The sequence below is a fragment of the Vicugna pacos genome, chromosome 18, assembly GCF_048564905.1.
Source record: "Vicugna pacos chromosome 18, VicPac4, whole genome shotgun sequence".
Classification (NCBI taxonomy): Eukaryota; Metazoa; Chordata; class Mammalia; order Artiodactyla; family Camelidae; genus Vicugna; species Vicugna pacos.
Window position 1 is genome coordinate 31,914,569 of NC_133004.1, and position 27,272 is coordinate 31,941,840.

The 27,272-nt window shown below is 45.4% G+C and overlaps 2 protein-coding genes across 2 annotated transcripts in view; one reads left to right on the plus strand and one right to left on the minus strand.

The window, feature by feature from the left end:
- GTF3C1 (general transcription factor IIIC subunit 1) overlaps positions 1–2,477 on the minus strand; it is a 63,333-nt gene extending 60,856 nt beyond the window's left edge. Inside the window, exon 1 of the mRNA XM_006201423.4 lies at positions 2,068–2,477. Within this exon, the coding sequence (XP_006201485.3) occupies positions 2,068–2,459 (392 nt within the window). The 5' untranslated portion in view covers positions 2,460–2,477. The remainder of the gene's footprint in view (positions 1–2,067) is intronic.
- A 78-nt stretch (positions 2,478–2,555) lies between these two features.
- KATNIP (katanin interacting protein) overlaps positions 2,556–27,272 on the plus strand; it is a 171,920-nt gene continuing 147,203 nt past the window's right edge. The window contains exon 1 of the mRNA XM_072942824.1: positions 2,556–2,575. The gene's annotated coding sequence lies outside the window, so the exon portion shown is untranslated. The remainder of the gene's footprint in view (positions 2,576–27,272) is intronic.

The following is a 27,272-nucleotide window of genomic DNA, read 5'->3' on the forward strand; positions in this document are numbered from 1 at the left end:
CTTCCCACCTCCAATGAAGCCCCTCCTTCCCCTCCTGGGTACCACCTTCTCCCAGTTGCTGCTTATCAACACCATGGAGACATCTTTGAGTTGTGTTTCTTCTTTTATTCAGTCAGCCCCGTTTGTCAAGTTTTCCTTGGAAATCCTGCTCACATCTTGTACTTGTCTGGCTGAGGCTAAATCCCATATACACTTGTCCATCCTTTTCTTCCTTGCCCTCTCTGTGACCTCTGCACTGCTTAACCCTCCATTCTCAAATCACATCTTCCCCAGCTTCCAGTACACCATTCTGGGCTGCTGTCCTCTACCTCTCCAGCCACATACTTCCAGGCTTCTTTTGAAGGCTCCTGGTCCTTCATCTAGCCTTGAAATGTCCGTGCACCCCAGGGCCATGTCTTAAGGCTTCCAATCACACTACATTCTCTCCCAGGGATGGTCCCAGCCAACAGCTTCAATTATCAACCACCCAGGATGACTCCACATGTCCAGCTCAGTCCCTCCCTCCTGCCTGATTTTGTTCCCATGAAGCCAGATGTTTCCTGAACAGAATCTCCACTTGGATAACCCAAAGGAACCTAGAATTCAGTGGGTCTCAAAGTACATCCAACACCACCTATCCTCAGACTCAGCCACTGTGCTGCTTTTCTGTGTTCTCACTCAAGTGCCCAAGCATCAGGAACTGGGGCATCATCCTCCATCCCCACCTTTCCTTACACCCCACATCCAATCAGTCAGCAAATCCTCTTGATTCTCCTCTTGTCTCAGGTCTTGATTCCATTGGCTTCTCCTCCTCATCCTCACACCCATGAGACCATGGTAAGCCACACCACGACTGTTCATTCATGACTCAATTATTACAGATCTCTCAACTTAATGCTTTGCCCCTAGTCTGACCCTCCCTTCACTGGCTTAGGCTGTAAGTGGATTAAAAGACCAATTTAGTCTAATTTTGTTGAGGGCAGAGTGGATTCTGAACCCAGACTTCCTGGATTCAAGTTCTGGGTTCTCCCCTTGCTAGTTTATGACACTGAACAAGTCATTTAACATCTCTGTGCCTCAATTTTCTCTTTAGGAAAATGGGGATAAGAATATCGAGCTTCTAAGGTTGTTGTAAAAATTAAATAACTGGCTATATGTAAAGATCTTAGAATGGTCCCTACTTATAATAAGCATATTGGTAAATGTCAACGATTATGCCTCATTCACTACCTCCAGTTCTACACTTCAACCAAACTTCACTTATTTCTTTAGGCTTTCACATTTGCTATATTCTCTGTCCAGAATACTCTGCCAACTGTCCGCCTAAATCCAACCTTTAAGTCTTATTTGAGACAGTGTTACCTCTGGGAACCTCTCCCAACCCTCACAGAGAAGTCTTGGGAGACAGATGACCTGGGTTCAAATCAACACGCAGTCACTTACAATCTCCATAACTTTGGACAGGTTACTTAATCTCTCTCCATCACTCAATTTCTTCCTCTAAAAAATGGGAAGGATAATAGCAGCTTTCTCATAGGCTCACTGTCAAAATGAAGCGGGTTCAACCTCCTGAAGCTCCCAGAACAGGATCTTAGAATAGTACGAGGCCATTAAGAGGCACTAAATAAAGGTTAGCTATTATTATTGCCAAGCTTGCTGCCGTGCAGGTCTCCAGCTGCCTTAAGCTCTCCATTCCAGCACTGAATGAATGCTCCATAAAGGTCTGCTGAACTTAACTGTCTTCAGTCTTGATTTGAACTGCCTTCCCGCTCCAATCCTATGCTCCACTTTAGAGGAAATATTCTTTGAAACCTAAAGAATATCCTCCCAGTCCTGTTCAGCACCACCCCAAACACACAGGAACATAATGGGACATCACCAGATAACCTCCGACTGCATCAGACGACGACCCTCCCCGCCAAATCAGATGCCTGGGCCCTGCCTTACTCGGCGATCCCATCAGACTCCGGGTCTTCCTTCCGCTTCACTCCTTTCTCCCCACTCCGTGAGAACCTGGCCCCCTCCCAGCTCCATCAGGCCCAGGGCTCTGCACCCCCGCCCGCCCTCCCGCAGGGCCAGGCCGCTGACCGGTCCTGGAGCTGGAGATCAGGTCGCTCCCGGGGCTCCTCATAGAAGCTGATGCCCGGGTGCGTGGCAAGGGCCCGCCACAGAAATTCCTGCGTGTAGGGTTCCAAAGGCAGCGGGAAGGGCGGCACTCGCGTCTCCAGACGACTCCAAAGCGCGGGTAGACACAGGCCATCCAGCCCCTCCAGGGCCACCTCGTCCAACAACGACTCCAGTGCGTCCATTGCTACTTCAGTTGGCAGCACCCGGGGCGCCTGCGCACACGCCGCCAAAGGCCCTTGTCCAGCGCGCCTGCGCACAACGACTGGCCGCTTGGGAGGCGGGGCGAACCTGATGCTCCGAGGAGGCGTTCCAGAGCACCCGCTTGATGTCACTCCCTTTGGGGGCGGGCTCATTCCGCGGAGGTCCACCGCCATTGGTCCGGAATCCCGCAGTAACCAGGGGAACTGCAAACAGTGTACAGTCCGCTTCCGGTTCCACCACCCGGAACCGCCGCCTCTAGGGATGGACGGTGAGTGTCCGTGGGCCCCTCTGGGAAGTCGGGCAGTTATTCTCCCATCCTTCCTGAGGGCCCTCCGGGCAGAATCCTAGGCCACAGACCCCTGGATTACCATTGCCTAATCCAAGGTGGTCTGCGGTCTGAGGGAAAGGGAGCCTTAATGGTCCGGGATAGCTGGGGGGAGTGGTCAGCGATTTGGTGCTGCCTGTGGTCGGGTTGGAACCTAGTACTGGCCGGGGGCTCAGTGAAGGGGTTTAGGGTGGCAAAGAGAAATAGAGATCTGAGGAGGGTCTTGTGTGTCCTGGGATGTGGAACTGTGGGATATGGGAGTAAGCGTCATCGTGGGGAGTGCAGTCATCAGCTACTAGGAAATGGGACTTGGTAAGGGGAGCGGAGGGAGACAAGGGAATACTCTCTTTCTGTGCTTTGAAGTTTATTTATTTTGGGGGGGAGGCAGTTAGGTTTATTTGTTTATTTTTAAAGTGGAGGCACTGGGGAATTGAACCCAGGACCTCCTGCATGCTAGGCCTGAACTCTACCACTGAGCTGGCTATACCCTCCCCACTGTGCTTTGATGTTAATGATGATGTTCAGTGCCAGGAACTCTGTAAGTGCTGTCAAGCAACTTGCTAACCTTCCTAACAGCCCTTTGAGGTCAGTGTTACTCCATTAGGAATGAGAAAACTGAGGTTCAGAGGAGTTAAGTAACTTGCTCCAAATCAAACAATCATCAAGTGGCAGAGTGAGAAAGGAACCCTAACACTGTCTCTGCAGCTGAATTATGGAGTTTGAGATTTGGAAGGAATTTTAGAATCCCTTCATTCCAGTAGTTGCAAATGCAGATATTTGCAGGGGCAAGTCTAGTAGGCTGGATTCGGCTGTGACTGAAAATCAATTTATTTTCTGAAAGAGAAACTTCTCACTCAGCCCCAACCAATTATTGTCCTGGGGCACTTCTCAAAATGCCGTGACAGTCAATCAGTCTGAAGGCCAAATGCAGCCTTTGGGCCATCATTTAGGGATCCCTGATAAGAATCACAGAATCAACAATGGAAGCAGTCTAAAAATAGGCTACTCTGATATCTCACTTTATAGATGGGAAGACTAAAGTCTAGAGAGAGTGGTACAGTCTGCTAGAATCCACATCATTTTTCCCTTTATAAGTATCTCTGTCCCTCACTTCTGGGGATTTCTTCCTTTGTGATATTTCCTTAACACAGTGTGGAAACAAAATTTTTTAATTGAGCCATCTGTTATGTGCTTAAAAGGCATCTTTGCCCTTTGTACTTCAGAGGTACTGTAAAATGTCACTCACCAGTTTGCCCAGTGAAAAGGTCCATATACTGTTGCTATAAAGCAAAGTGCTCAAATCTTTTTGGTCTCAGGAGCCTTTATGCTCTTACCTCAAAAGAGCTTTGTTTGTGTGTATTATATCTATGATATGATATTTACTGTATCAGAAATTAGAGCTGAGAAAATCTGAAAACATTTATTTATCATATATCAATTCATTTAGACACTCCCTGGTGGTCTAGTGGTTAGGATTCAGTGCTCTCATATATCAATTCATTTAAAAATAACAATAAGTGCATTACTTCTGAACATAAATACTACTTCTAATTTAAAAACGGCTATAACCCCCTCCCCCCAAAAGTTTACAGGAAGAGTGGTATTGTTTTACATTTTCTAAAATCTCTTCAATAGCTGGTTTAATAGGAAATAGCTAGACTTGCCTCTGCTTCAGCAACCAAACTGCTGTGTTCTTTTGGCTGATGTCTTTGAAGAAAATGGGCCCTCACTCAGATACATATTTGGAACAGGGAGTATTTTAATTGCCTTTTCAGATAACTGTAGACATTCTTCTTTGATACTATTTCAAAACTTAGCAAGTGGTAATTTCTCGAAGGCTAGTCACAATGTGGCATCTGAAATCGTATTGGTGAACTTTTGTATTACATTAAAACCCATTGGTCTATCTTGCCCTTTGATTGGATACTTTACCCATGTATGATTTCATAACATTAGGCATTGGTCATTTGGAAACTGTTAGTTCACTGAGTTATGCAAATCTTCTAAATGTTGACATTGGAACGATGATATTAAATGGCATGTTATTACACAATATCAAAAAAATCACATTCACTAGTATCACTGCCTATCTTTTTTAAAAAGAGTTTTAAGTATTGGGAAGCTATTAAACTCAAAGTAGTGGAAACAAGTTTCCTACTTGTCTTCACTTGAAAGTTTGAATTTTATCTTTGGCAACAAATACTGTCAGTTATTTTCCCTTAAGTGATGGGCTTACTTCTTTTGTATTTAAGAAAATGTCTGTCAGATACTCGAGTCTGAAAAACTATGGTTATTAGTTGTTTATTCAAGTCTATTAGTTGTTCATTCAAATAAAAATGACATCAGATACAGTGTGTGGCCAGTTCAGCTGGCAGCTTAATCTCACAAGTGTTTTCTAGGATCAACTGTTGTACTTTGGCTTATAGCAGAAGTGCTTTAGGTGTATTTCAGATTTTTGTTTCACACAGAATGTTAAAAAGATGTGTACTCATGGGTTCAGGTTTAATAAAATTAAATTTTACTATTTTCATCAGGACATTCTTTTGTGTGGGGTGGTAATTAGGTTTATTTATTTATTTACTTTTAACGGAGGTACTGGGAATTGAACCCAGCACCTCGTGCATGCCAAGCATGTGCTCTACCACTGGGCTATATATACCCTTCCTCCCCAATCAGGACATTCTTTAGTGAAAATGTTTTTATGTTTGCTTGTTTGTTTTGCTGTCAGTTCATGACACTAAAGAATATAGTGACTGTTGATACAGTTTGGTGCCACTGCCTTGTAGCCATTCAGGCTATCAGCAGTTTTATATACTGATGCTTTTGCATCATCAGTGCAAATACCAACACAGTGAAAAAGTCATAGCATTATGATGAAGATATTAATAGTCCTTGGGAACCCCTCTTCCCCCCAGGACCTGTGGAACATACTTTGAGTAATATTGCTGTAGACCATTTTCAAGAAGTTTGCTTGGTCACTTCTAATTGTCATCATCTCAGTGATCCTAGAGTATTATTACGGCCCACTGGAGGAACCTATCCATTTTCAGATTGGCTACAAAAAAGGAAACATTTCTTCTTTTTAAGAAACTGTTTGCCCTATGATTAGATTTGGCATTCAAAGAGTCTCTTTTCCATTGCAATTTTTGAAGCTTCATTTTATACACATTTTTATAGGCACATATTTATTGGGTAAAGTGAAGCATACCTTGATGAACTGTGATTCTAGCCAACTAGATAAGCCAAGCCCAGCCTTATTGGAAAGATGTTTACTTCTTAAACTCACGAAAGCTTAAATATCTGCTGAGGATCCCCAAACTGGATTGCAGTTTGATTTCTTCTGCATGTCCTAATCACCATAGCTTTTCAAAACATTTTCTTCCGGCCTATTGGTTTTGACTTTCGGCAGGTTCCACCTGGCTCTGTGATGCAGCATAGTGTAATGCTCATAGGTTTTGCGGGCCAGATAGCCCCAGATTTGAATCTCAGCTGTGTACTCTGACCTCTCTGAGGCTCAGTTTTCCTGCCAACAAAGTGGAGATGATGATGAAGCATACCTTGTTTCGTTTGGCGGTCCATTGAATCTCTTATTGTGGCTTCAATGAGACACTGCATGAATGCACTTAACACCAAGTCTGGCGTATGAAAAGCACTCCTATATGGTAGCTAAACGGTGTCATTACCTGCAAATGTGCAGTCTCCTTCCACACTGCTGACAGAAGAGGGAGGAAGGAATCTGGTGAAGCTCTCTAGCAAATAATAATCTTTGCAATTAGCTCACTCTGTTTAAAAGAAAACCCAATGTTTGACATTGTTTATTTACATGAAAGTAAATTAGCAACATGTACGTCTTCTGCCTATGAAAATGTTCACCTGTATGTTAAAGTCGAATTTCCTCCAGTGCTTTAAAAATATGAGATGACTTAGAAAAAAAAATTCTACTCAGTTTTCCAGGAACATAATAATCAGACAAAAGTTCAGCACAGTGAGATAATTAGAAAGGATTTTAAAGCTGTTCATTTGCTTTTGCCCCCCCCCAGAGCAAATATTCAACATTTCCCCTGTTTATACTATTCATTTGCTTAGCAAACTTTCTCAAAGAATTAATAATGCCAAGATGAAATTTAGACTCACTTGTCTAAATAATCCCAAACTGCGAAACGGGTGACAGTTGAGCTAGTAAGATTTTGCTAAAAGTACACTGTCAGCGTATCTGATCTTTTCTCTTCTTGTGTGGTGTTTACCTGCACTCCTGGTGATCTGTCTGTTTCTCTTCCTACTTAAAATAAACCAAGCAAAAAATAATAAAATAAAACAAAGCAAGTGTGCAGAGGGCAAAATAAAAGTGTGGTCCACGTAGTCTCTGTGTCAGTTCTGTTTTCCGTCCATCCTTCTCTGTGATTCATTTCTCTTGCCGTTTCTCAGCATTCATTCTGTTCTGTCGCGTTAGCTCTCAGGAACTTGGCACACTCTGTTTTGCTTACTTTTCCTTGGGGTATTCGTTGGGTGACTCCCCAACATTTCAGTGCCTTCTGTGCACTGGGATCCAGAGATATCAAGATGAATAAGATTGAATCCAAGTGAAAGGGAGATGGGAGTTCACTGTATTCTTCTCCAAACTTCTCTGTAAAGATGATTTTTTAAAAAAATAAAAGGTGAAATTTTTTAACCTTAAAAAATAGAGATGTAGCAAATTTGAAATGAAGTCTTTACATCAGAGGCTGCAAATCGGGAGCCTCTGGCTGAGTCAGCCGACAAGCATATTTATTTGGCCTGTAAATTTTTTTTTGAATTAGTTGTGAACATTGAAAAAATTGGGAGATTGCTCATAAATATCTGATTACGGTGTTTTCTTAAAAATATTAACAAGGCCAATTTATCAATCTCAACAGCTATCCATAAAGCTAACATTTAATTGGAATTCCGCATGGCCACAGGTCCCTCAGCTGGAGCTGAGCGGAGACCGCCCCCTTAGAAGGGAAGTGCGCTTTCCGGCTCATCACAGCACCTGCCTGGCTGGCTTCCTTCATTGCCTCTGGACCTACCTGGGCCCCATGAGTGTTTAGAGTCACAATCCTGCTCTGGATTAACTGGGACAATTTTGAAAATTCCCATGGACTTCATTGTATGCCGTACTGTGCTTTGCTTGTTCTTTTAGGTTTAATCTGGGGGAAAAAAAAAGAGGGGAATATATTCTCTTCCCTTAAGAACTTCATAGTCTAGTAAGAAAAACAGACATAAACAGATAACCATAGTCCAACATGGGGGGTCCTCAGGAGATCACATTTATAAAGATCTTCCCTCTGCCCAAAGCACTCTGGTCCACTGCTTGCTTTTGTAAATAAAGTTTTATTAGAGCACAGCCACACCCACTTGCATACAAATGCATACCAACCTTCTATGGCTGTTTTCATTCCTCAGTGGCAGAGTTGACTAGTTGTGACAAGGACCGTATGGCCCACAAAGCCAAAAATACTGACTCTGGCCCTTCCTGGGAAAAGTCTGCCATCTACCGTAGAGCACCCAGTCTGGTTCTTCGAACAGCTCAGTATGATTCTGTAACTGTGCTCATTTTATACCACACAGCTAGTAGGTGGCAGGACCAGGACTCAGCTGAGTAAAGTCTGCTCTCCAGTATGTCATCAAAGACCCATCCCAACCCTGTCCCTGCCAATATGTGGCCAGGTTATCACAGCCTGGGAGTGAGTCTGTGGGCAAGCCTGCCTGCCCATTGGGCTGGTGGAAGAATGAACACAGTTTAAAAGACACTGCCCTAGACTGGTTTCTCAGTTCCCCCAGGATCTGATCCTGCGGCTGCTCCTCCATTTTCATGTAGGAGAGGGCTTACAAGGAGTAACATGGTTGGTTGGAAGGAGGAGCTTGGAACTGTTTACAGAGCACTTCTGTAGAAAGAAGGAAGTACCAGTTGTCCTCAATACCACTAGAGTGACTATTGATGCCCTGTGGGGTTTTGAACAGCCCAACACTTGTAGCCCCGTGGACATAACACCTTAATCAGAGAACTTCCCTGTGGAAGTAGGTCCCCTCCTCTCCCCTCCTCCTTGGTTGGTCTGCTGGTCTCCCCCTTCATCTTTAGACACTCACCCACCCACTCTCATGCCTAGAGGTTTTATACTGGGCTGAACTGGGTCCAGTTCATAGATGTGTTATCCCACATTTAAAAATAGTGATTTCCCCAAATAACCTGTCTCTTGACAAAACGGAGCTTTAACCCCATGAGGCCTGCCTTTCTACACAGCCCCAGCCCACCAGCACTGAACAGGGGCCACCCCCTTGACCTTGAACATGCAATGATGGTTTGATCAAATCTTCTGGCTGGAGGTACCAGTCATCAAGCATTTGCTTCTTGTATTGAGAAGATTGGCCTGACCCTGCAGGCGTCTGTGATTTCAACCCCTGCCCAAGCCACCTCGGAAAGCTGGCCATCTGCTGAGCATCCCATATCCTTTCCTGCCTTGACTTTGCTGTGCTCTCTGCCAGCTGTTCCTTTCTTCCAGGTCACTCCCACTCTGTAGATTACAGTTACTGACATCACCTGCAGAATTAACTCCTCCTGTGTGGCGGGATCCCATGGCCTCTGAGGCATGGTGCTGTATCACAGCTATCGGGCACCACGCCTTTCTCCCTCTCTGTGGGCAGTGACCCACTCTTGTTCTTTCACATGCCCAACACTTGGCCCAAGGACTGGCACAGGGAGATGCCCGGGAGTGTTTGCTGGGTAGACATTGTAACCAGGAAAGAGATAAACCCGTTTGTTCCTTAGTGAATTGCTGGCTGGTCTCCATAAAGCAGAGAAAAGGCCCTTGTATCCAATCCTCCAGGCCAAGTTCCAGAGACCTCAGCTGGTTTTTCTTTCTCTGGTGGACAAGTATGGTTCCCCTAGACACTGTCCTTGGCATTCATTCAATCCAGTCCTAATAATACACTCCATCCTAGCTACCTTTATATACCCCACAGCCTTAATTTTTATTTTGTTCATCTTCTGCTTTTCAGTTAGCATTCCTATGCTCTCCCATTTCCTATCCCAGTGAAGTCACCCTCACTCCCACCTCCTGCCTAACTTTGGAGTCTGAAGCTACCTTGACTACCCGTAGCTGATGGATTCTCTGGACACAGCCCCTGACTTAACATGTCCTTCAGGGATAGGAAAGTTATAGGTGAATGCAGCTCCTGGTAGGAAGTTAGAGCATCGCAGATGTCTAGCCACCAACCACAGGATCCCTGCAGGGACCATGACCCTTCTCTAAACTCTAAGTGAACTTGCAGTGCATTGTGTGTGTGTATGTGTGTATTTATGTGTTTCCTTTCCAAAGCGTCCCAAACTAATTAGATACATTTTATGAACCCCCATAAAATCACAGATTAGAGCTGGAAAGGACTTGACAGATCTAGTCCGGGATCCCATTTAGAGGACCCCGATATATCTCAGAACCCTGAGGATCCTATGCAGGGTCATAAGTTGAGAAACCTGCAGGGACCAGGCAGGTAATAGAATGGCGGTGGTGGCCAGGGTTCATTTCATTACGCTGCTTTCTGTCAGGTTCTCTCAACACCTAAGTACACTTTGCATAACTGGGAATTTCATAAAGAAATCTGTTGTCTTCCAGTTTCTTAAAGCATGTGGCCTCTTCCATCTCTCTATCATCTATGAAACAGAGGTAATATATGTATGCACCTCCTAGGGTTGTTATGAGACTTAAATGCCCTAATAGCTGCCAAGGCCTTAGATCAGGGCTTGGCACGTGAAACTTACACGTGTAAGTCCTTGTGGTGGTGGCGATGGTTCACACTTCTGCGGGAGAGGCGGACACATGAACCTTCACCTGCGTCTTACCATAGGGAAAAACCTCTCAGACCTGCTGATAAGTGGCAACTTGGACTTGACCTCAGTGGCAGGAAGACAGCTAGGGGTCAGGGAACCAGAGGACACCACGCCATCTGGCGGACCATTGCCCTCAGCTCCTGACATCTATTGCCAGGCAGGGAATGCTGGCCCTGTGTTGCCAGATTTTTCAGTTTTCCAAAAGAATCCAGAAATCAGGGTCTTTAAATGGGAGATCTCCTAAGCTTTAACTGTTGGCTGGGGGAAAAAATGTGTGTGTGTGTGTGTGTGTTTAACAGTTTGGAGACCAAACAAATGTATATGGGGTGGATTCAGCCAGTGAGTGACTTTGGATGTAGTCTTGAGTTATTTATCAGATGTGGAGGCTGAGGCATTGGCAGGGGGGAGGGTAGTTAAAAGCTCTTGATGGGCAGCCCAGGAGTGGAGAACAAGGACCAGATCCCTTTCAGTCCAGCCCCCCTGCCCCACCACAGAGCCTTTCTCCTAAGGAGCCTGTGCAGTGGGAAGTTCTGCCACTTGCCTCCATTGAGATGGAGATTTTATTTTAAGCCTGCAGAGGGGAATGTGAAAAACCAGGGCCTAGGATTAAACTCTCTTCTCTCCGCGTGGGTGCTCATCTGAGCCTTCCTTATCCTTGAGAGGACTGGAAGGAGCAGAGCTCATGGAGTCAGACTAAAGGGGTTTGAATTCTGGCGACACCTCTTCCCAGTCACGTGATCTCAGGGAGCGGGAAGTAGCTAGTAAGTACATCTCTCAGTGCCTAGACTCTTAGATTGTGAAATGGGGATTAACAGTAGGACAATTCCCTTAGAATTCATCCATCTAAAGCCCTTGGAATGGTACCCAGCACTTAATAGGCTCTCAGTAAAAATTAACTATCAGCGGAAGAAATGCATCTTTTCTCTTAGTATTCCTGGGACTCATGCGCCATCCTCGTGTTTTCCAAGGTAGTTTGGCAGATCATTTTTGGAGGGGGATGAAAACTCAAAAGGTAACAATTTGAATACGCACATGTACACACACATACATTCACAAATGCAATGTCCTCACTTGTATTCTGTAGGGAGCTGGGATGGGAGGTTGGGGCTGGGTTGGGCTGTGGCGTGGGACTGAGTTTGGGAGCTTGCGTGATGGATACAGAGGTAGCCCAAAGTATATTTTAGCCTGGGAAACGTTGTCACGTAGATGACTGATTAGATTACAGATGTGTGGCATTTACTTATCTTCACTATTTCACATGAAAAAAAATCAATATTTTCCAATCATCTCCAATGGTGTATTAAACTTACTTTGTCATATTTCATGTCACCACCCCAGAAAGAGCGGGGGGAAAGGGTCAGGAGAGCACACTGTAAGAGAAGATGAAGTCTTTAGAGCAGGTCTTAAATCACACCTCTTGTCCCTTCTAGCATTGTCCATTCAGAAATTTGGTCATTCACTCATTCATCGATTTCAGAAATGTCTGCTGATACCTACTCCAGTCCAGGCACTTTTCCAGGTGTGGGAAATTCAGTGATTAAAAAAAGCCAGACAGCAACCTCTGCTTTCATGGAGCTGATATTTAGTGGGGGGAGACAGACCGCATCAACAAAAAAGATCAGATAGGTCCTTTGCAGAAGACTGAAGTAGGGAGGGCTAGGGGGCTAGTCCACTCTGAGCAACTAGGTCCCTTAAGCTGAGATCTGATTGATGAGAAGGAGCCGGCATGCGAAGACCCGTGGAAGGAAGGAATTGAGAGTCCAAGTAGCAGAAGAAAGACTAGAAGCTGCAGAGGTGCCAGTGTGAGGGAGGGAAGAGGGAAATGTACAAAGTGAAACATACCAGAAGGTCCAGCAGGCAAGTGAAAAGGTCTTATTTTTAGATGGCTGCTATGGGAAAAGCCAGCAATAGTAGAGACAGGAGACCTAGCAGGTGGCTATTGACAGATGAGGGGGCTCACAAAGGGATGGTGGAGAGGAAGGGACAGATTCAGGATATGTTGAGGTACCGGAGTCAACAGAGCTTGCTGCAATCCATGAACAGTCTGCTATTCTTGGGGAGGAAACAGCTAACTGCTAAGTACCTACTATGTGCAGGGCACTGTTCTCTAAGTGTTCCACGTGTCCTGTCTAAAATGGACTGAAATGGAATCGGAACTAGTAGGATTCCCAAACAGGTAATGAGTGGCTAAGCCTGACAGGCTGACCCAGAGCCTACCCCCTTAGCCACTGTGTGGCATTGTCCCCAGGCTCTCATCTAATCACGAAGCCCGCCAAAGAATGTGCGGCTAAGCATTTCTAAACCAAGCAAAGGCGCGTTATGGTGTGCAGGTTATAAATAACCCTTCCTAGCTGCCAGCTGCTATTTAGGTTTGGAAAGGAAAAGAGGATCTTAGCATGACTTGTTTATCTCAGGTAATTTGGCAGTAAACTGGGCCCCGGGAATTTGAGTTACAGAGAAAATGCAAAGGAAGAATGACAGGGATATTGTTTTAGGCTTTCAGAGGACGGATGTAACTTAAAGGCCCAGAACCAGCCCGGAGGTGCACATGGGGAATTTGAAGAGGAAAGTGTGTCGTACAGCCAATGTTTGTTTACTTGGCTCCCAAACAGTCACGCTCTTTGTCTAATAGATTTCTGTTGTTATGATGAGATTTCTTTCAGGAAGCAATGGGAGGAATAGACGATTTTCCCGTCTTCCGTCTAGTGATCTATTAAGTTGGAAACTAGAGGCCTGTTTTGTTGGGCCTGTCCATAGCTTTAAAATTTTTTAAATTACTTACCAACATTTAAAAATTAGTAGCTTTCTCATAAAACTGAACTTCTCTGGAAAAATCTAATCCAATAAAACTGAGCCCACATTCCCACATGGAAACCAGCAGCTGGAGACAGTATTTCTCGTTACTGGTACTCCCCAGGCTGCCGTGTACCCACCCTGCCATCTCTCTCTGCCACGTGTGTCTCAGCAAAGGCTGTGGGTGGAAGCCAGGATCAGGGTTCAGGAAGCTGGGACGGGGCTGAAGGCGTGTGGGGGTGGGGGTAGTAATGACAGTGGGGCTGGGACGCTCCCATTCCTAGAATTGAAGAAGGGCGTGCAGACAGGCAGCAGGGTGTAGTGAACACTGAGTTAGCAGCTAGGCTGCTGACTGCCAGTCCAAGTTCTTTCTCTTTGTTGCTCTGTGACCTTGGGCAAGTTACTTTGTTTCTCTGAGCCTCGAGGCTTTGTTGTTGCACGTGATAGGGAATCTCAAGAGCTGTCACCTGGGGAAGAACCCGACAGTGACAGATGCTCAGTAAGCCCTAGGAAACCACGCGGTCCAGACAGCCCATCTGGACAGGCCTCAATCTTCCTTTACTTTTTTCTTTTTCTTTGTCCTTTCTCATCTTGTCTAGCCATTTCATTAAAAAAAAAAAAAAGTAAAACAAACTTGACCCTCAAAATGGATAAGCAGGTCACCACCAGCCTAGTGGCTTAGCTCAGAAACTATTGCTTCCATTTCCAGAAACCATATTTTGTCATCATTTCATTCTTATCTGTCACACATTACAGATTGGTCTCTTAAAAGAAGGCAATTTGTCCTCAAAAAATACTGTGTTTTCTGTTGAGCAAACTTCAGGGTCCCAAGGTCCATGGAGGTTACTCCATCTTCCTCCAACAGACCACCCCTCTTGGACCTTGGATGGGAAAATCTACAGCATTTCTCATTATATTATAATTTTTAAAAACTTGAACCAGCCCTTTTGGACATTTACTATTTTAAGTTTATTTTGGTTGCTTGAACAGGAAATAGATCCAACTCAATCATTTTTTAAAATGTGTACATGAAGAAGTCACTCTTGTGCATGTGTTTCCAGGTGGTTCTTTGAACAGGTAGAACCAATATGAGCATATATATATTCTTGTTTATCCTCCTTCAGAGAGAAAAAAATTGCATACGCCTCCAACTTTCTGCCCCTTCATTTTTTCACTTTAACATACGATCATCTTATAAGCTTGCCATTCTTTCCTCCAGTGTTCCATTCCATTGTGTGGCTCCACCGTATTTATTCAGCCAGCCCCTATGGATAGACTTATGGGTCATTCCTAATCTTTGCAATTGCAAATTATGATGCAGTGGATACCTTCTGAATACATTTGTTTCCTGTTTGTGGAGGTATTTCTTCGCAGTAGATTCCTAGACATGATAGTGCTAGCTCAAAGGGATGCTGCCAAAAGCCTTTTTGAGGATAGTGCCAAGGTCTCCTCCAAGGGGCCTTTGCCATTTCGTACTTCTCCCAGCAATACTCAAAAATGCCTGCTTCCCAGCTCTTGCCAGCAGTATGTTGTCAAACCTCTGGATTTTTGCCAATCCAATAGGTGAGATTAAGCGGCATCTCAGTGGAATATTTGTCATTTAAATTAAATTACTCAGATATCTAAAATGAGAGCAATATGAACCCTCATATTTGGACAGCAGAAGAAATAAGCTCATTTTAGTAACTGAGTAGAAGCGCCATCACTCTGGTAGGGAGAAATAAGTTGTTTGTTCAAAAGTCCTTTGTAAGTGGCGAGGTCCCTGAACAGGCCCTCTTCACCTTCAGGATTTCCACTGAATCACCTTTATTCTCCAAAGCCCAACCCTGCCTGCCAAGGCTGAGCATTGTGCCTGAGTGGACGGGAGTGAGTGTGGAATACCAAGTCTGCTTTTCCACATCTGGCATTTAATGGCATTGTTCTGGCTAATAAGGAATCCATCTTCCTTAAACCTTGGGGAACCCTTTTCTTCTAATCCCCTTATTAATTTTTCTAGGAGTCCAAAATACATCAGAGACCTGCATCACAGAAAGAATTACTTAAGTCAAACTCCCTCCCCAGCACATTCTGGCCATCTTGGACTTAAGATCTTTAATCTGACTGAGGGGCCATGTAGCCTAATGGTTAGGAGTGCAGGCTCTGGAGCCAAATCATCCAGATTCAAATCAAAGATCCTCTGCTCACTAGCTGTGCGATATTAGGCAAATGTCCTAACCTCTTGGGTCTCCCTGCCCTCCTCCGACAAGAAGGATTATAATAGTACCTATTCCATGAAGTAGTTGTAAAGAGTAAATGAGTTGAATTATGTACTTAGCCTGGAGCTCAGTGCCTGGCACACAGGAAACCCTGGGTACAGTGAGCTTACATGGTGATGATGGTGATGATGGTGGTGGTGGTGGTGGTGATGATGGTGGTGGTGGTGGTGGTGATGGTGGTGATGCCGATGACGGATATAGTGATGGTGGAGATGGTGATTTGGAGCACACTGAGCCCCACCACTTACAAGCTATATTTCTGTGGCCTTGAACAACAGCTCAATCACTCACCCTCAGTTTGTTTCTCACTTCATTGGTTTGTACCAATGGGAATAGTGCTGTCCATAATAAGCAAGAGTCAGCAAACTACAGCCAGTGGGCCAGATCTGGCCTGCTAGCTAGTTTTGTGAATAAAGTTTTGTTTTTGTTTTTATTTTAATTTGTTTGTTTGTTTTGTTTTACCACTTTTGGGCGGGGAGGTATTTAGGTTTATTTATTTTTATTATTACTATTATTATTATTATTTTTAATGGGAGGACTAGGGATTGAACCCAGGACGTCGTGCATGCTAAGCACACACTCTGCACTGAGCAATACTGAGTGGCCACTGAGTGCCACTGAGGAAATTTCCCTGCCATGAATAAAGTTTTATTGGAACACAGCCACACCCATTTGCTTACACACTGTCTGTGGCTGCTTTCACAGTCCACTGGCAGAGTTGAGTGGTTGGACCAGAGACCTTAGAGCCTCATGACCTTATGGCCTATAAATTAAAAAAAAAAAAAGAACATTTACTCTCTGGCCCTTTACAGTAAAAATGTATTGACCCCTGATCTAAAGGAGTGATTGTGAGGCTGCAGGAGATGAAGCCTGTGCGTGGAACCTGGCCCACAGCAGGTGTTCAGTATGGTGGACCTGTATCAACGAAGCATTTAACTTTCACGAACTCAGTGCCTGGTTCTTGCCCTGACTCCAAATACTCACCTCTTACCCCAAGAGGAAAAATAGACGGAATAATTAAAATATCAATGGTTCAATTAGAAATACCATCAAATTATATCTTGCATATATATTTTATCAGGTACCATGTAGTCCCACATGCACCAGATATTACACAGGCATGTCAGTCTACATCTGTGGATATAAAAAGCTGTGTCCTGGAGATGGTACTTTACGGGAGGTTTAGGGCTCTTTTTCAAGGGTAATTTTGACGCTGATTTTCCCTTGCCTGATGACTTCATAAGCTAACATCCAAGGAAGATGCAAATTCCCTCTAAATGGTAGCGATGAACATTATTATCTGCATTGAGAGCAAAGTAAAACTGAAGTGTCAGAATCTTCTCACCATTGAAAATTAATCCTAAGTGCAGATAAAATCTCTCTGAAACCATCAGTGGGAGAATGGTATTATATTTACAGAAATTCAATGCAGTCACTTTTTTTTTTCTTCTCCCCAGGCACACATCTGTTTTATAAAGTGAGGTGCACACGGAGCATTTACATTTGGCCTTATTTATTGTTTCCAGGCTGAAGCTGGAAGGTCACCTTGCAAAGGAACACCCTCTTAATTTTGCAAGCAGCATATGTTGATATTAATGTCACCTTCTTCCCCCTCCCCGAGTTGTTGTGAGAATCAAATGAGATATAGATAGGAAGCTACTCCAAGGAGCTCAGTGCAGTAGACAGACGCGGTGTGATCTGGTTCTGTACGTCCTTGGGGAGAAGGAACCGTCTCCACATTGAGCTACCTGGCGGAGAGGGGGGTTCAGCGGTGTGAGGACAGAGGCATTAGATAACAAATGTGCATAATTGAGTGAATTATCTTCATTGGAAAATAGCAAATTGTTTTCCAATTTAATGAATAAAGAAGCTTCTAATTAACTCTAGTAGAGAGATTTGCTTTCAAATTTCAATGGTTAACCTCTGTGTTCTTTGTATTAACATTTTTCTCATGGCCCACCTTAATTTTTTTTTTTACTGTTCTGTATTGGTATAACAGAACTTTAGAGATGGAAAATGAGTCCAAAGGTGATTCAGTCTAATTCTCATTTTTTAAAAAGTCAGGAAGAAAATATAGCCCAGAGAGAACCTGTTGGATCCTGTGACTTATCTGAAATCTTATACCTGATCAGCTGTCTGTTGGACAGGATCCCCAGGCCTGTGTCTGACCAGCACGTGAAGGGCCTCAGCTAGACTCCAGGGTCTGCCATGTTCACCCCTGAACTAGCTCTGTTTCCCTCCAACTCCCTACCCTTGCTCTGGGCCTGGCTTGGCTCTGTCCCCTTTCAGCTCCAGGCCCATCTCCCAGCTCCTGGCTCTGCATCGCATGGCCTGCTACCTGGTACATTGTCATCTCTGGTCGGCCACAGGGTCAGTTCTGAGTCCTCAACTGATGGCCAGAGCAGGTGTGGACAATCTGGGGGAGCCGGTCACCCTCGCTCATGCCTCAGAGCCTCAGGGATCAGGGTGTCAGGGTAAAACTGACACAACAACCCAGATCACCTGATCCCTAAATCCTGGGCTTTTTTTTTTTCATAATTAATAAACTTTATTTTTGAGAACAGATTTAGGTTCTAGTGAAATTGACTGGGAAGTGCAGGGAGTTCTCATATACCCCCTGTCCACAGATACAGAACTTCCCACACTGTCAATATCCCGCATCACAGTGCTATCTTTTCCTGGGCTCTTTTTCATCTTTAAACTCTAGATTCTTCTGTCTTAAGGGGAAAAAAAAAAAAGAGCAAGCAAGCAAACACACACACAGAACGAAATTGAAGTGGATGCCTATGGAATGCGAAGGGAGGCATGCAGTTGGTTTTAGATCAGTTCATTCTGTCCTGGCATTCTCTGTTAGTCTGTCCCCAAGGCCAGTGGCTGGTGGCTGCTCACAGCGTCAAAGCTCACACATAGGGAGAGCCCTGCTCTAGCCCTCTCTCTTCTCTCTCTCTCTCTCAGAGTGAATTTCAAATTTTAGAGTCTGGGGCTCTGATTGGCAGCAGCTGGGTCAAGGGCTCAGCCCCAGTGCAGCGTACAAAGTTCAGGGTATGTACAGTCATGACTGCCAGGGGGCCCCACCCTGGGGATGGGGAGCAGAAAAAGAGAAAAGGGAGCCATCTAGGGTGTTACTATGAGCTGAGCAGATAACCCAAAAGATGTCTACTGTACCATGATACTAGATCACCCAGGGTCTCCTGTAAATAGCTGATGCTTTTCTACATCCTCTTATATATTGGCCCCAAAGTTTGGCCAGTGCCAGAGGTTCACTTTGGACCTTTGCTCTTTCCCTTATTCTCACTTTTTTGGAAAGAGCATCGTCCCTTGAGCTGAGCTTTATCACGAGCTGTGAGCCCCTCTCTGCACTCCACTCACGTGTGGGCCCCCTGGAAGTGACCATATCTGAAGACCAACATCTTTCCTCTGAGACTTGGTCCCCATCTCTTCCCTCTCAATAAGTCGTCACTGAGCCGTTTTGTTCCCACCAGCTGTGGTTGTGGAATTCTCACAAATAGCTACAGCAGAGTGAAGTTGGACAATTTGGGAGGCACTGACAACGTGCAGTGATACTCCCATTTTATGTTTTAAAACCAAGGCGATCCATTAATTTTTCCATCAAGAAACCCTCATATAATGGACACTTCCATCAAATTTGTGAAAACTGCATTTGGAACAGCTTATTTAAACATTCTGATGTCCATCTGTGGAATGTATGCATACCTTCAAATGTTACTCTTCTAGTTTTCCGAGAAAAGCAACAGTTCTCTCTGAAATTGCCCATTATGTGAAACGCGGGTGATTACTGCTAATTCACATCTGCGCCAGCACCTATGTGGTGAGTTTGGGGGTTTGGTGCAGCGGATTGGCACACACTCATCAAAGGTTATGTGTATGCGCACAGTGGAAGGCATTTTATACAATTCCAAACAATTTAATAAAAATGTAATTCGACTGGGAAAACTACAGTCTGTCGGCCCTTGCAGAGTGCAGATAATGTTCCAGATTAAAGAGCGGAGGCTTTGTTCATTATAGTCAAATAATGTGAGTGTGTGAATTACCATTTCATTGCCGTCGGTCTATTTCAAGAGTCTGCCATTTTCCCATTATCATAATAAGCTACATTTTCTTAAAATCATTCGATTATGATTGGTCCCGTCTATTTGGTTTGCAAATAAAAAGCTTTTGCAGCGATAAATGAGCTGTTTTAAAACAGCCTTAATCTCTGGTTCTGCTTTTGAACTGCTGCAGGTCAGACTCTGCGGAAGGCTGAGAGAAGCCGGTCCTGCTCACGGGAGAAAAAGGAGGTAAATATGTCACTGGTGAGGGCTGGTGGGGGACAACTCTATTTGAAGGGACCCAGGGGGAGCAGACTGGTGATTAAGTATTCTTGGATCTCCTATTCTTTTCTCTCTGAGTCCCAAGCTTGAATCCCCAACCCAATGATACTTGGTGACTAGAGTTATTAATCCAGTGTCACTTGTGGTAATAATCTCTTAGTGAATGTATCAGTTAGTTTTGCTCTGTAACAAGTCACCCAGATTTTAGTGACTTAAAACAAACATGCGTTTAGTTCATGATTCTGTGGGTCAGCCATTTGGGCTCTGCTGATGGGCCAGGCTCTGCTGACCTCAGCTGGGCTCACTTCTGCTTCTGCTGTTAACGGCTGTGTCACTGAGGGGCTGACTGAGCATCCATTAGGATGCTTAAGTTCTCCAATGTTCTCCCATCCTCCACAAGCCAGCCAGTTTTGCTCACATAGAGTTTCAGGGGTTCAAGGGTATGAGAGTGGAAGACTCAGGACCCCTTGAGCCCTAGACTCAGAACTGGCAGTGTCCCTTCTGCCACTTTCTATTCTTTGAAGCAAATTGCAAGATCAACTCAGATTCAAGGGGTGGGGAAACAGACATCACCTCTTAATGGGAAGAGCTACAAAATACCATGGCTTTTCTTGAGACGTACTGCACTAAGCCCACCTGTGCTGCTTCCTGCATCAAGGCCGGACTTAAGGGCTGGAAGAGAGGCAGTCCTTGACCCAGCGTGTGCCCAGCACAACTGGAAGGGATCATTACAGTACAGTGAGAGAAGGACCCAGAGTGGAACTTCAGTACAGAAAAGGGGTCACCTACCTCTGCCAGGGGTATCAAGAAAGGCTTTGCAGTACAGCTGATGTGCAGGCCAACCCTTGAGGAGTGAGTAGTTTTCCAGGCCAAGTAAACAGCATGGTCAAAGTCAGAGAGACATGAATCAGGAAAGCAGCAAGATCACTGAGTCTGAAATTTGACACAACATTGTAAAATGACTATAACTCAATAAAAAAAGTTTTTAAAAAACGCTATTTCAGTAAAAATGCAAACAAACAAACAAAACTCACTGAGTCTGAGGTGGGAAGTGGTGGCTGGGACCCATAAATTACCTCAGGGACATCTGATCAGGTCCCAAGCTCCTGGGAGTTTACATGTGAGTCTTATTTAGTGGCACATGGGTGGAGGGCTGTGAAGGCAAGTGGCTCGTCATAAATATTGACCCATCCTGAAGCTCATCGTCACTTAGGTCCCAACACTCTTGGTCGTAAAGTGACCTGATTCCAAAGACAAAAGGGATTTCTCAGGCTCAGCTGGGACGAAGGGCCCCAAAATGGCCATAAGACTTGATCCTTCTCTTTGCATCTCTCGTGCCTCTGCTTCCGCTGTGTTGGCCTCACCCACAGCCGGCTCTGAGGACTCAGGTCAGGGTTGGACCGCACTGGGTCATGTGTGCTTTGCTGTAGCTTTCATCCTCTCTCCTGTTGCCTCCTTTCTTGGCTGGAGCCAGAACAACCAGTATGGCTTCTCTTCTTATTTAATCAGTCTATCCCATTTGAGGACTAGGGGATAACTTAGGAACTTGGATGCTCCTGAAAACTCTTCAACGTCAGCCTCAGTGGGCACTCGAGAAACTGAACTAGGCTGGGTTTTCCCCACTCCTTTCTGGTGGGGAGCATTTTTCTGGCTTCAGGAGCAGGTGTGCCTGTCTCCACAAAGTCCCTCCAGAAACCTGGGGGTGGCTCCAAGAACGAAAGGGAGCACAGATTCACTCGCAGGCACCTGGTCTCCCTCTGTTAAGTCACCAAGAGTGGGGACTCCGCCCCCCCAGACCAGTAATTAATTGTTTCACCCTAACCGAGACCTTCGTCACAGAATAATGGCATCCCGTTCATCCGCATTAAGAAATTCGCTGGGAGAGGATGACACAGGGTGGCGGGTAACTAGTTGAGATACTCCCCCCTCCCCTCCTCTCTCTCCTTGGCAACAGGACTCCTCTAATTGCCCTTCCCCAGCTACTCCCATCATACCTGTCGCCCCAGAGCATTTCAGATCACTCTTCTGAAAAACGCTTGAAGTGAGGGAAAATGGAGAGCAGAGTTGTTTATCACAACATCCAGGTTTAACGCTGAACAATATTTAAAATGGTTTCAGGCCCTCTGCAAAAGGAATGCTGACTCTCTTAACAAGGCTTTTGTTTGGATAGAAAAACAAGAGAAAGAAACTAATAGCAAGCTGCCAGGATGCTCATCTTGATATATTATAACATGCCTTTCCCACCCACCTCCTCTTTCCGCCTCCCTCCCCACTCCATTGTCTGTGAAATCTGCACTTTCTGACACTCTGTGCCTTACACAGGATACCAGGTAGAGATGAAGCTTTGTCCCCATGAAAGGCAAGGAGAAGACAAGCCTGTTGAACAAGCAGACAGGGACATGTGTCACGTTTCTTCGGTGGTAGGGAGTGTGGGCCAGCTCACAGATTGGCAGGTGAATGTGCAGTTTCCATCCTGGGTGGGGATCAGGTACCTCTCTGCGTGGTTATGGGCCAGCACGGCAAACGGAGGATGGGATGCTTTCTCAATGAGCTTGCCAGGCCACATTCAGCCCAAAGATGTGTTTTGTTCGGCCCAGACCCTATTACAATTGTTTTTTAATTAGGTGGCCACATTAAAAAATTGGGAGATTTCACATAAAAATGCAGACTTCTGGCTTCTTCAGAACAATGGAGAATGACAACACAGAGTCCTTATTCCTATAAGACAACAGTGGGCAATGGCTTTTGTTGAGGATGCTCCCCCTTTCGATGGGGCCTTTCCTGTCCCCTACAACCGACTGGACAGCGAGCAGGTTTCAGCGACCACATGGTGCCAGCCCTGTGCTGAGTGCTTGATGTCAGCGATTCACAGATGTTGCCGCACGTTAGAATCACCCGAGTCTCTTTCCAAACTGGTTAAATCAGAATCTCTGGGGGTGTGACCCAGGCATCAGAATGTTTTAATCCCCCCAAGTGGTTCTGATGTGCAGTCAGGGATGCGAACCGGCATTTGACGCGTATTAATGGTTCTCACCCAGGTGTTTCCGCATGCACTGCTTGCCTGCCCAACCCCAAGGATGCTTTGATTCTCAGGCCCTCTAACAGACACAGACAGGCACAAATCATAGAAGTGAATGACAGCCATTATAGAGAAGACCCAGACAAAGCCCCAGTGGCTGCCAGAGGAGGGAGAGAAGACTTCGTGGAAGAGGCCGCTTTAACTGAGGCTTTGGAAGGTTACAGTCATTTCTGCAAAATGTATTTTTGATGGTTGGTCAGTAGATACTTTTGGGATTGCCAGTAAAAATATTCTCTGCTTTTTCTCTAGCAAAGATTCATGGCTCCTGCCTGTGGAGATTATATAGTGTTTATGGCCCTTGGTCATGAATTATGAATGATTTTGAAATTGTGGTCATTGTAGTTTACTCAAGAATCATTAGAAAGTAGATTTATCATATAGTGTTTAAGAAAAAAAAAAAGAAACCACAGAAGAGGAAGAAATCTTTATTCATCACTTACCCCCCTCCCCCCAGCACCATGGTGCTCACAGGTATGACACTGGGGACCTGTCCTTCTACTACTACGCAGAGCCACGGAGGTCCCCGGTGACTCTGAATTCATACCCACCATGTGCTTCTGCCTCAAATCCTTGCCATGTGACCTTGGAAGAGTCTCTTGACCCCTCTCACCTCGTGTGATAATTCCCACCTTGGAGACTTGGTACACAGAATAAAGGCAGTAATAAAGTGCCTGAGCCAGAGTAAACTTTTCATAAATGTTAGTTGTTACCTACTTGTAATCATTCCTTAAAGTGTCTGATTTAACAGACAGTCATGCCCTTGGATGGAAAAGGCAGCACAATTGCACTTAGTACTGAAGGGGTCTCCCTTGCTCCAGCTGGACCTTAGGCTGGTTCCAGCCTTCCGGTCTCCTGTCTGTGCGCCCCCAGGCAAGTGAGCCCCGGGCAGGCCAGCTCTGGGGCCCCCACAGTAAACCACTCTGCCAGGCCTCTGTGATAATGGACTGCCTTCTTTTGCAGTTGATTGGAGATTCAGGAAAATGCTCTTGACAGCACACTCCTCTGCTAAGCTCACACTGTAAAGGGCTACAAAAGCCTTTTAACTTAACCACCTAGAAAGCGTTAAGCCTTCCCATCGCATGCACGCAGAACCGTGCACACACATGCGCACGCACACACGAACCCTTCCAGCTGTTATGCAGAGCCTTGCAGTGTGAGGATTAGAGACTGCTTTCATCTTTTCCAAGTAAAAGAGGAGACTGGGATCTCAGGGGAACACAGCAAATGAGGGAGGCCAGGATATCCAGGGTGCTCCTGGGATGGAGGGGGGTCTCTGGACAACCCTGTCTGTGTGCCGCTTTGGACACACTTCCACTCTCCTCTGGCCACTGCACCTCGTTGTCGTCTTGATGCTCCTCTCTGCCAGCTGCTCCCTCTCTGAGTCCAGAGTCCAGAGTCCAGAGACAGAGTCTGATCAACCTGGCTGATCAATACTAAAGGGCATTTAGGGGGTTACAGTGCTCTTGACATTAGCTCTCCAGTTGCCCTCCCAAGAGAGAACCGCTGTAATCAATGTCTTGTGTGTCCTTCTAGAAATATTCCAATCTATCCTTCTCTGTTCCTACCTCTCCCCTCTACCCGCCCCACCCCACCCCATTTTAACACAATTGTAGCAGGCATACACATTGTTGTGTTCTGGATTTTTTTTTAACCTAACAACATGTCTTGGAGAACATTCTATAGCAGGACATATGTACACATCTCATTCATTTTTTTTGATGGCTGCCTAGTTCTCCATTGTGAATGCACAAAAACACAGTCCTTTCTTTGAGAGCTTTGGGGCCAGACATGTTTCATTTTTTTTTTCTTTTGAAAGTCATACCATCCCATTATGGCCTGGGTTAGCATGCTGCAGTCAAATATACCGACATATCTGCAGGAAAATATGAATATTCATACTAAGTGGGGGTAAATAAAGACTTTAAATTTTATGTCAGTTCAGATCTGGTTTTGCTACTGAAAAATTACATGTAAAGGATTGTGGACCTGTCCGTAAATATATGACTAGTTCCCAGTTAATGACTCATCTAGGCTGTTAATAATCTTTTGCTGCTACAAGAGTGCTTGAAAGGATATCCCAGAGCAGACATCTCTGCGCCCGTGTGCAGAAATAGCCGAAGGTTAAATTCTTAGAAGTAGAATGAATGGATCAAAGGGTATGTGCTTTTTAGAATTGTTCTAATTTGTCTTTTAACAGTGGATGAAAGGGGAAGAGTTTTTTTGTTCCAGGACATCTTGGAGAATTCGGGCCTGGTTCAAGCGTGGCTGCCCTTGGCTGAGGCACTCACACTGTACTCTGTGTTGCAGTTCCCTAGTCCACTTTTCCTGAAGGGAGTGGGAGCAGGGCATTGTCCTGAGAAGGACTTGGGGTCCTGCCCAGCACCTTGATTTCTGCACACCATCTCTCACAGGCCCTCAGCTCTGAGCACCTGTCTCGGCCAATCGCAAGTTGACTCCTCCTGTGAGTTTCAGACCCCACTAGTGTGCAAACAGCAGACCCTTCCCTTTCCTCTCTTCACTTCTCAGTGTTCTTGCAACTTGTCTCCTGGGGGAACCAGGAGCCGCCCCTTCTGTATTTACAGAGCTCAACCTCTTTGTTCAAACTGTTAAAATTTTTTTTTTTTTAAAAAGGAAGGGAGAGAAAAAAAAGACCCTGTCAGCTGATGGCGCTGCATTATAAGAGTCTGCCCAATAGGACAGCTGACACTCCAAATCTGCACTTTTCCCGGAATGAAGCCTTTTAGTTCTCATTTCTGGGCAGAGAGGAGCTAAACTCATTTTAACCTCCAACTGCCAAATGAATTCCCCGTGGTGAAGGGATCGTTGTCCATCTTTCTGCTCTTCTGGGTCTTGGTCTCTGTAGCTTTGAGAACGTGGACAGTGGGGGCCCCGGTGACATGAACAACTTCTGATTTCTGCAGGGCACATAAGTCACATGGCAGGATTACAAGCAGCATAGTCAAGTAATTGAGCCTGTGACCCCTGGAATCAAACAGCCCAGATTCCCAGGCTAGCGCCATCACTCAGGCAGGTTACCGTTCCTGTCTGCGACCTGACTTCCTCTTCTAAAGAGAAAGGATGCAGCATAGCGTTGGGGTAAGGATACAGTGAGCTGATGTGTGCAAAGTGCTTAGAACGGTGCCCAGCACTTACTAGGAGCTCAATAAATGCTGAATATTATAATTTAGCATCGGTATTATAATTAGTATTATATTTAGGGCAAAATGGCCTTTTTAAAAAAAAGCTAATCCTTTTAAAGGCAGAAGTGGATGAGAACTCTTGCTAAGAAAAGGCAGGCTGAGGGTTGGGCCATTGTTCCTCACCTTTTCGGTGCAATGGAACGTCACGTAATCCCTCCTGTGAGAATTACCTTGCCCTTGACTCACCAGACTCCTGCAGTCAGGCTGGGAGCTGCAGGAGATACGTACCCAGACACGGCGCCCGTAACCCACGTTTAACAACGGCCAGGCCAAGACTCGAGCTTCGAAAAGCAAAGAGAATCAATTTCTGATAAAATGCCAGGAAGGAGACTGACATGTCTAAAACCTTCCTGGTATCAGCTTAGCTTCCAGCACAAGATTAAACTCGAGGAAAAAAAACCATCAGAGAGCTGCAGTTTGTGACCGGAAGGAGGTAATGTTGACAGCCGCCTCTTCCCGAGTCGGTTTTGGATAAGCCATGTGCCCTTCAACAGAGCATCATCAGAGTTTCCTATATCCTCAGATCTTGGGCATGAAATTGCCCAGAGTTCTCTCTTTACCTCTCCCCTGCTCCCACCGAAATCACTTTATAGAATACAGAATACGATTTAAAAAGAGACTGATGCTATCTAAGGGAAGGAGGTTCCTGCAAATTACTCATGAAAGGTGTGTGTCCGGGGTGAAAATGGGCCCGTGTGAGCTGTTGGTCAGCTGGGGGACACCTCTGGAGGAGCAGGGCGAGGGGCGTGAGAATGCCAGGCCACCTGAGCTCCAGCCCTAAGTCACCTCGGCTGACCTTAGGCACACCCACTCTCCCCATTCTGGGCCTCTGTTACCCCTTTGATTGCTCCAGGTCTGGTAAGAGCCAGTGGTCCTATGACTTCAGCTTCAGTAAGGCCCACAAGCCATGTCTCTTAGTCTCTGTTCAAATGACAGAAGCCTTCCTCAAACCAGCTTCAGCAAAAAAAGGGAATGTGTTGTCTCGCTTGAGCTGTACAGTTCAGGGGTAGACCACATCAGGCATGGCTGGATCTAGGTGCTCAGACTCAGTTCTTCTGACTGTGCCTCCTTCCGCAGCATGGCCATTCTCCAGCAGCTAGTCCTTCTCGATGTAAGCTGGCCACTGGCAGCTCCAGTGG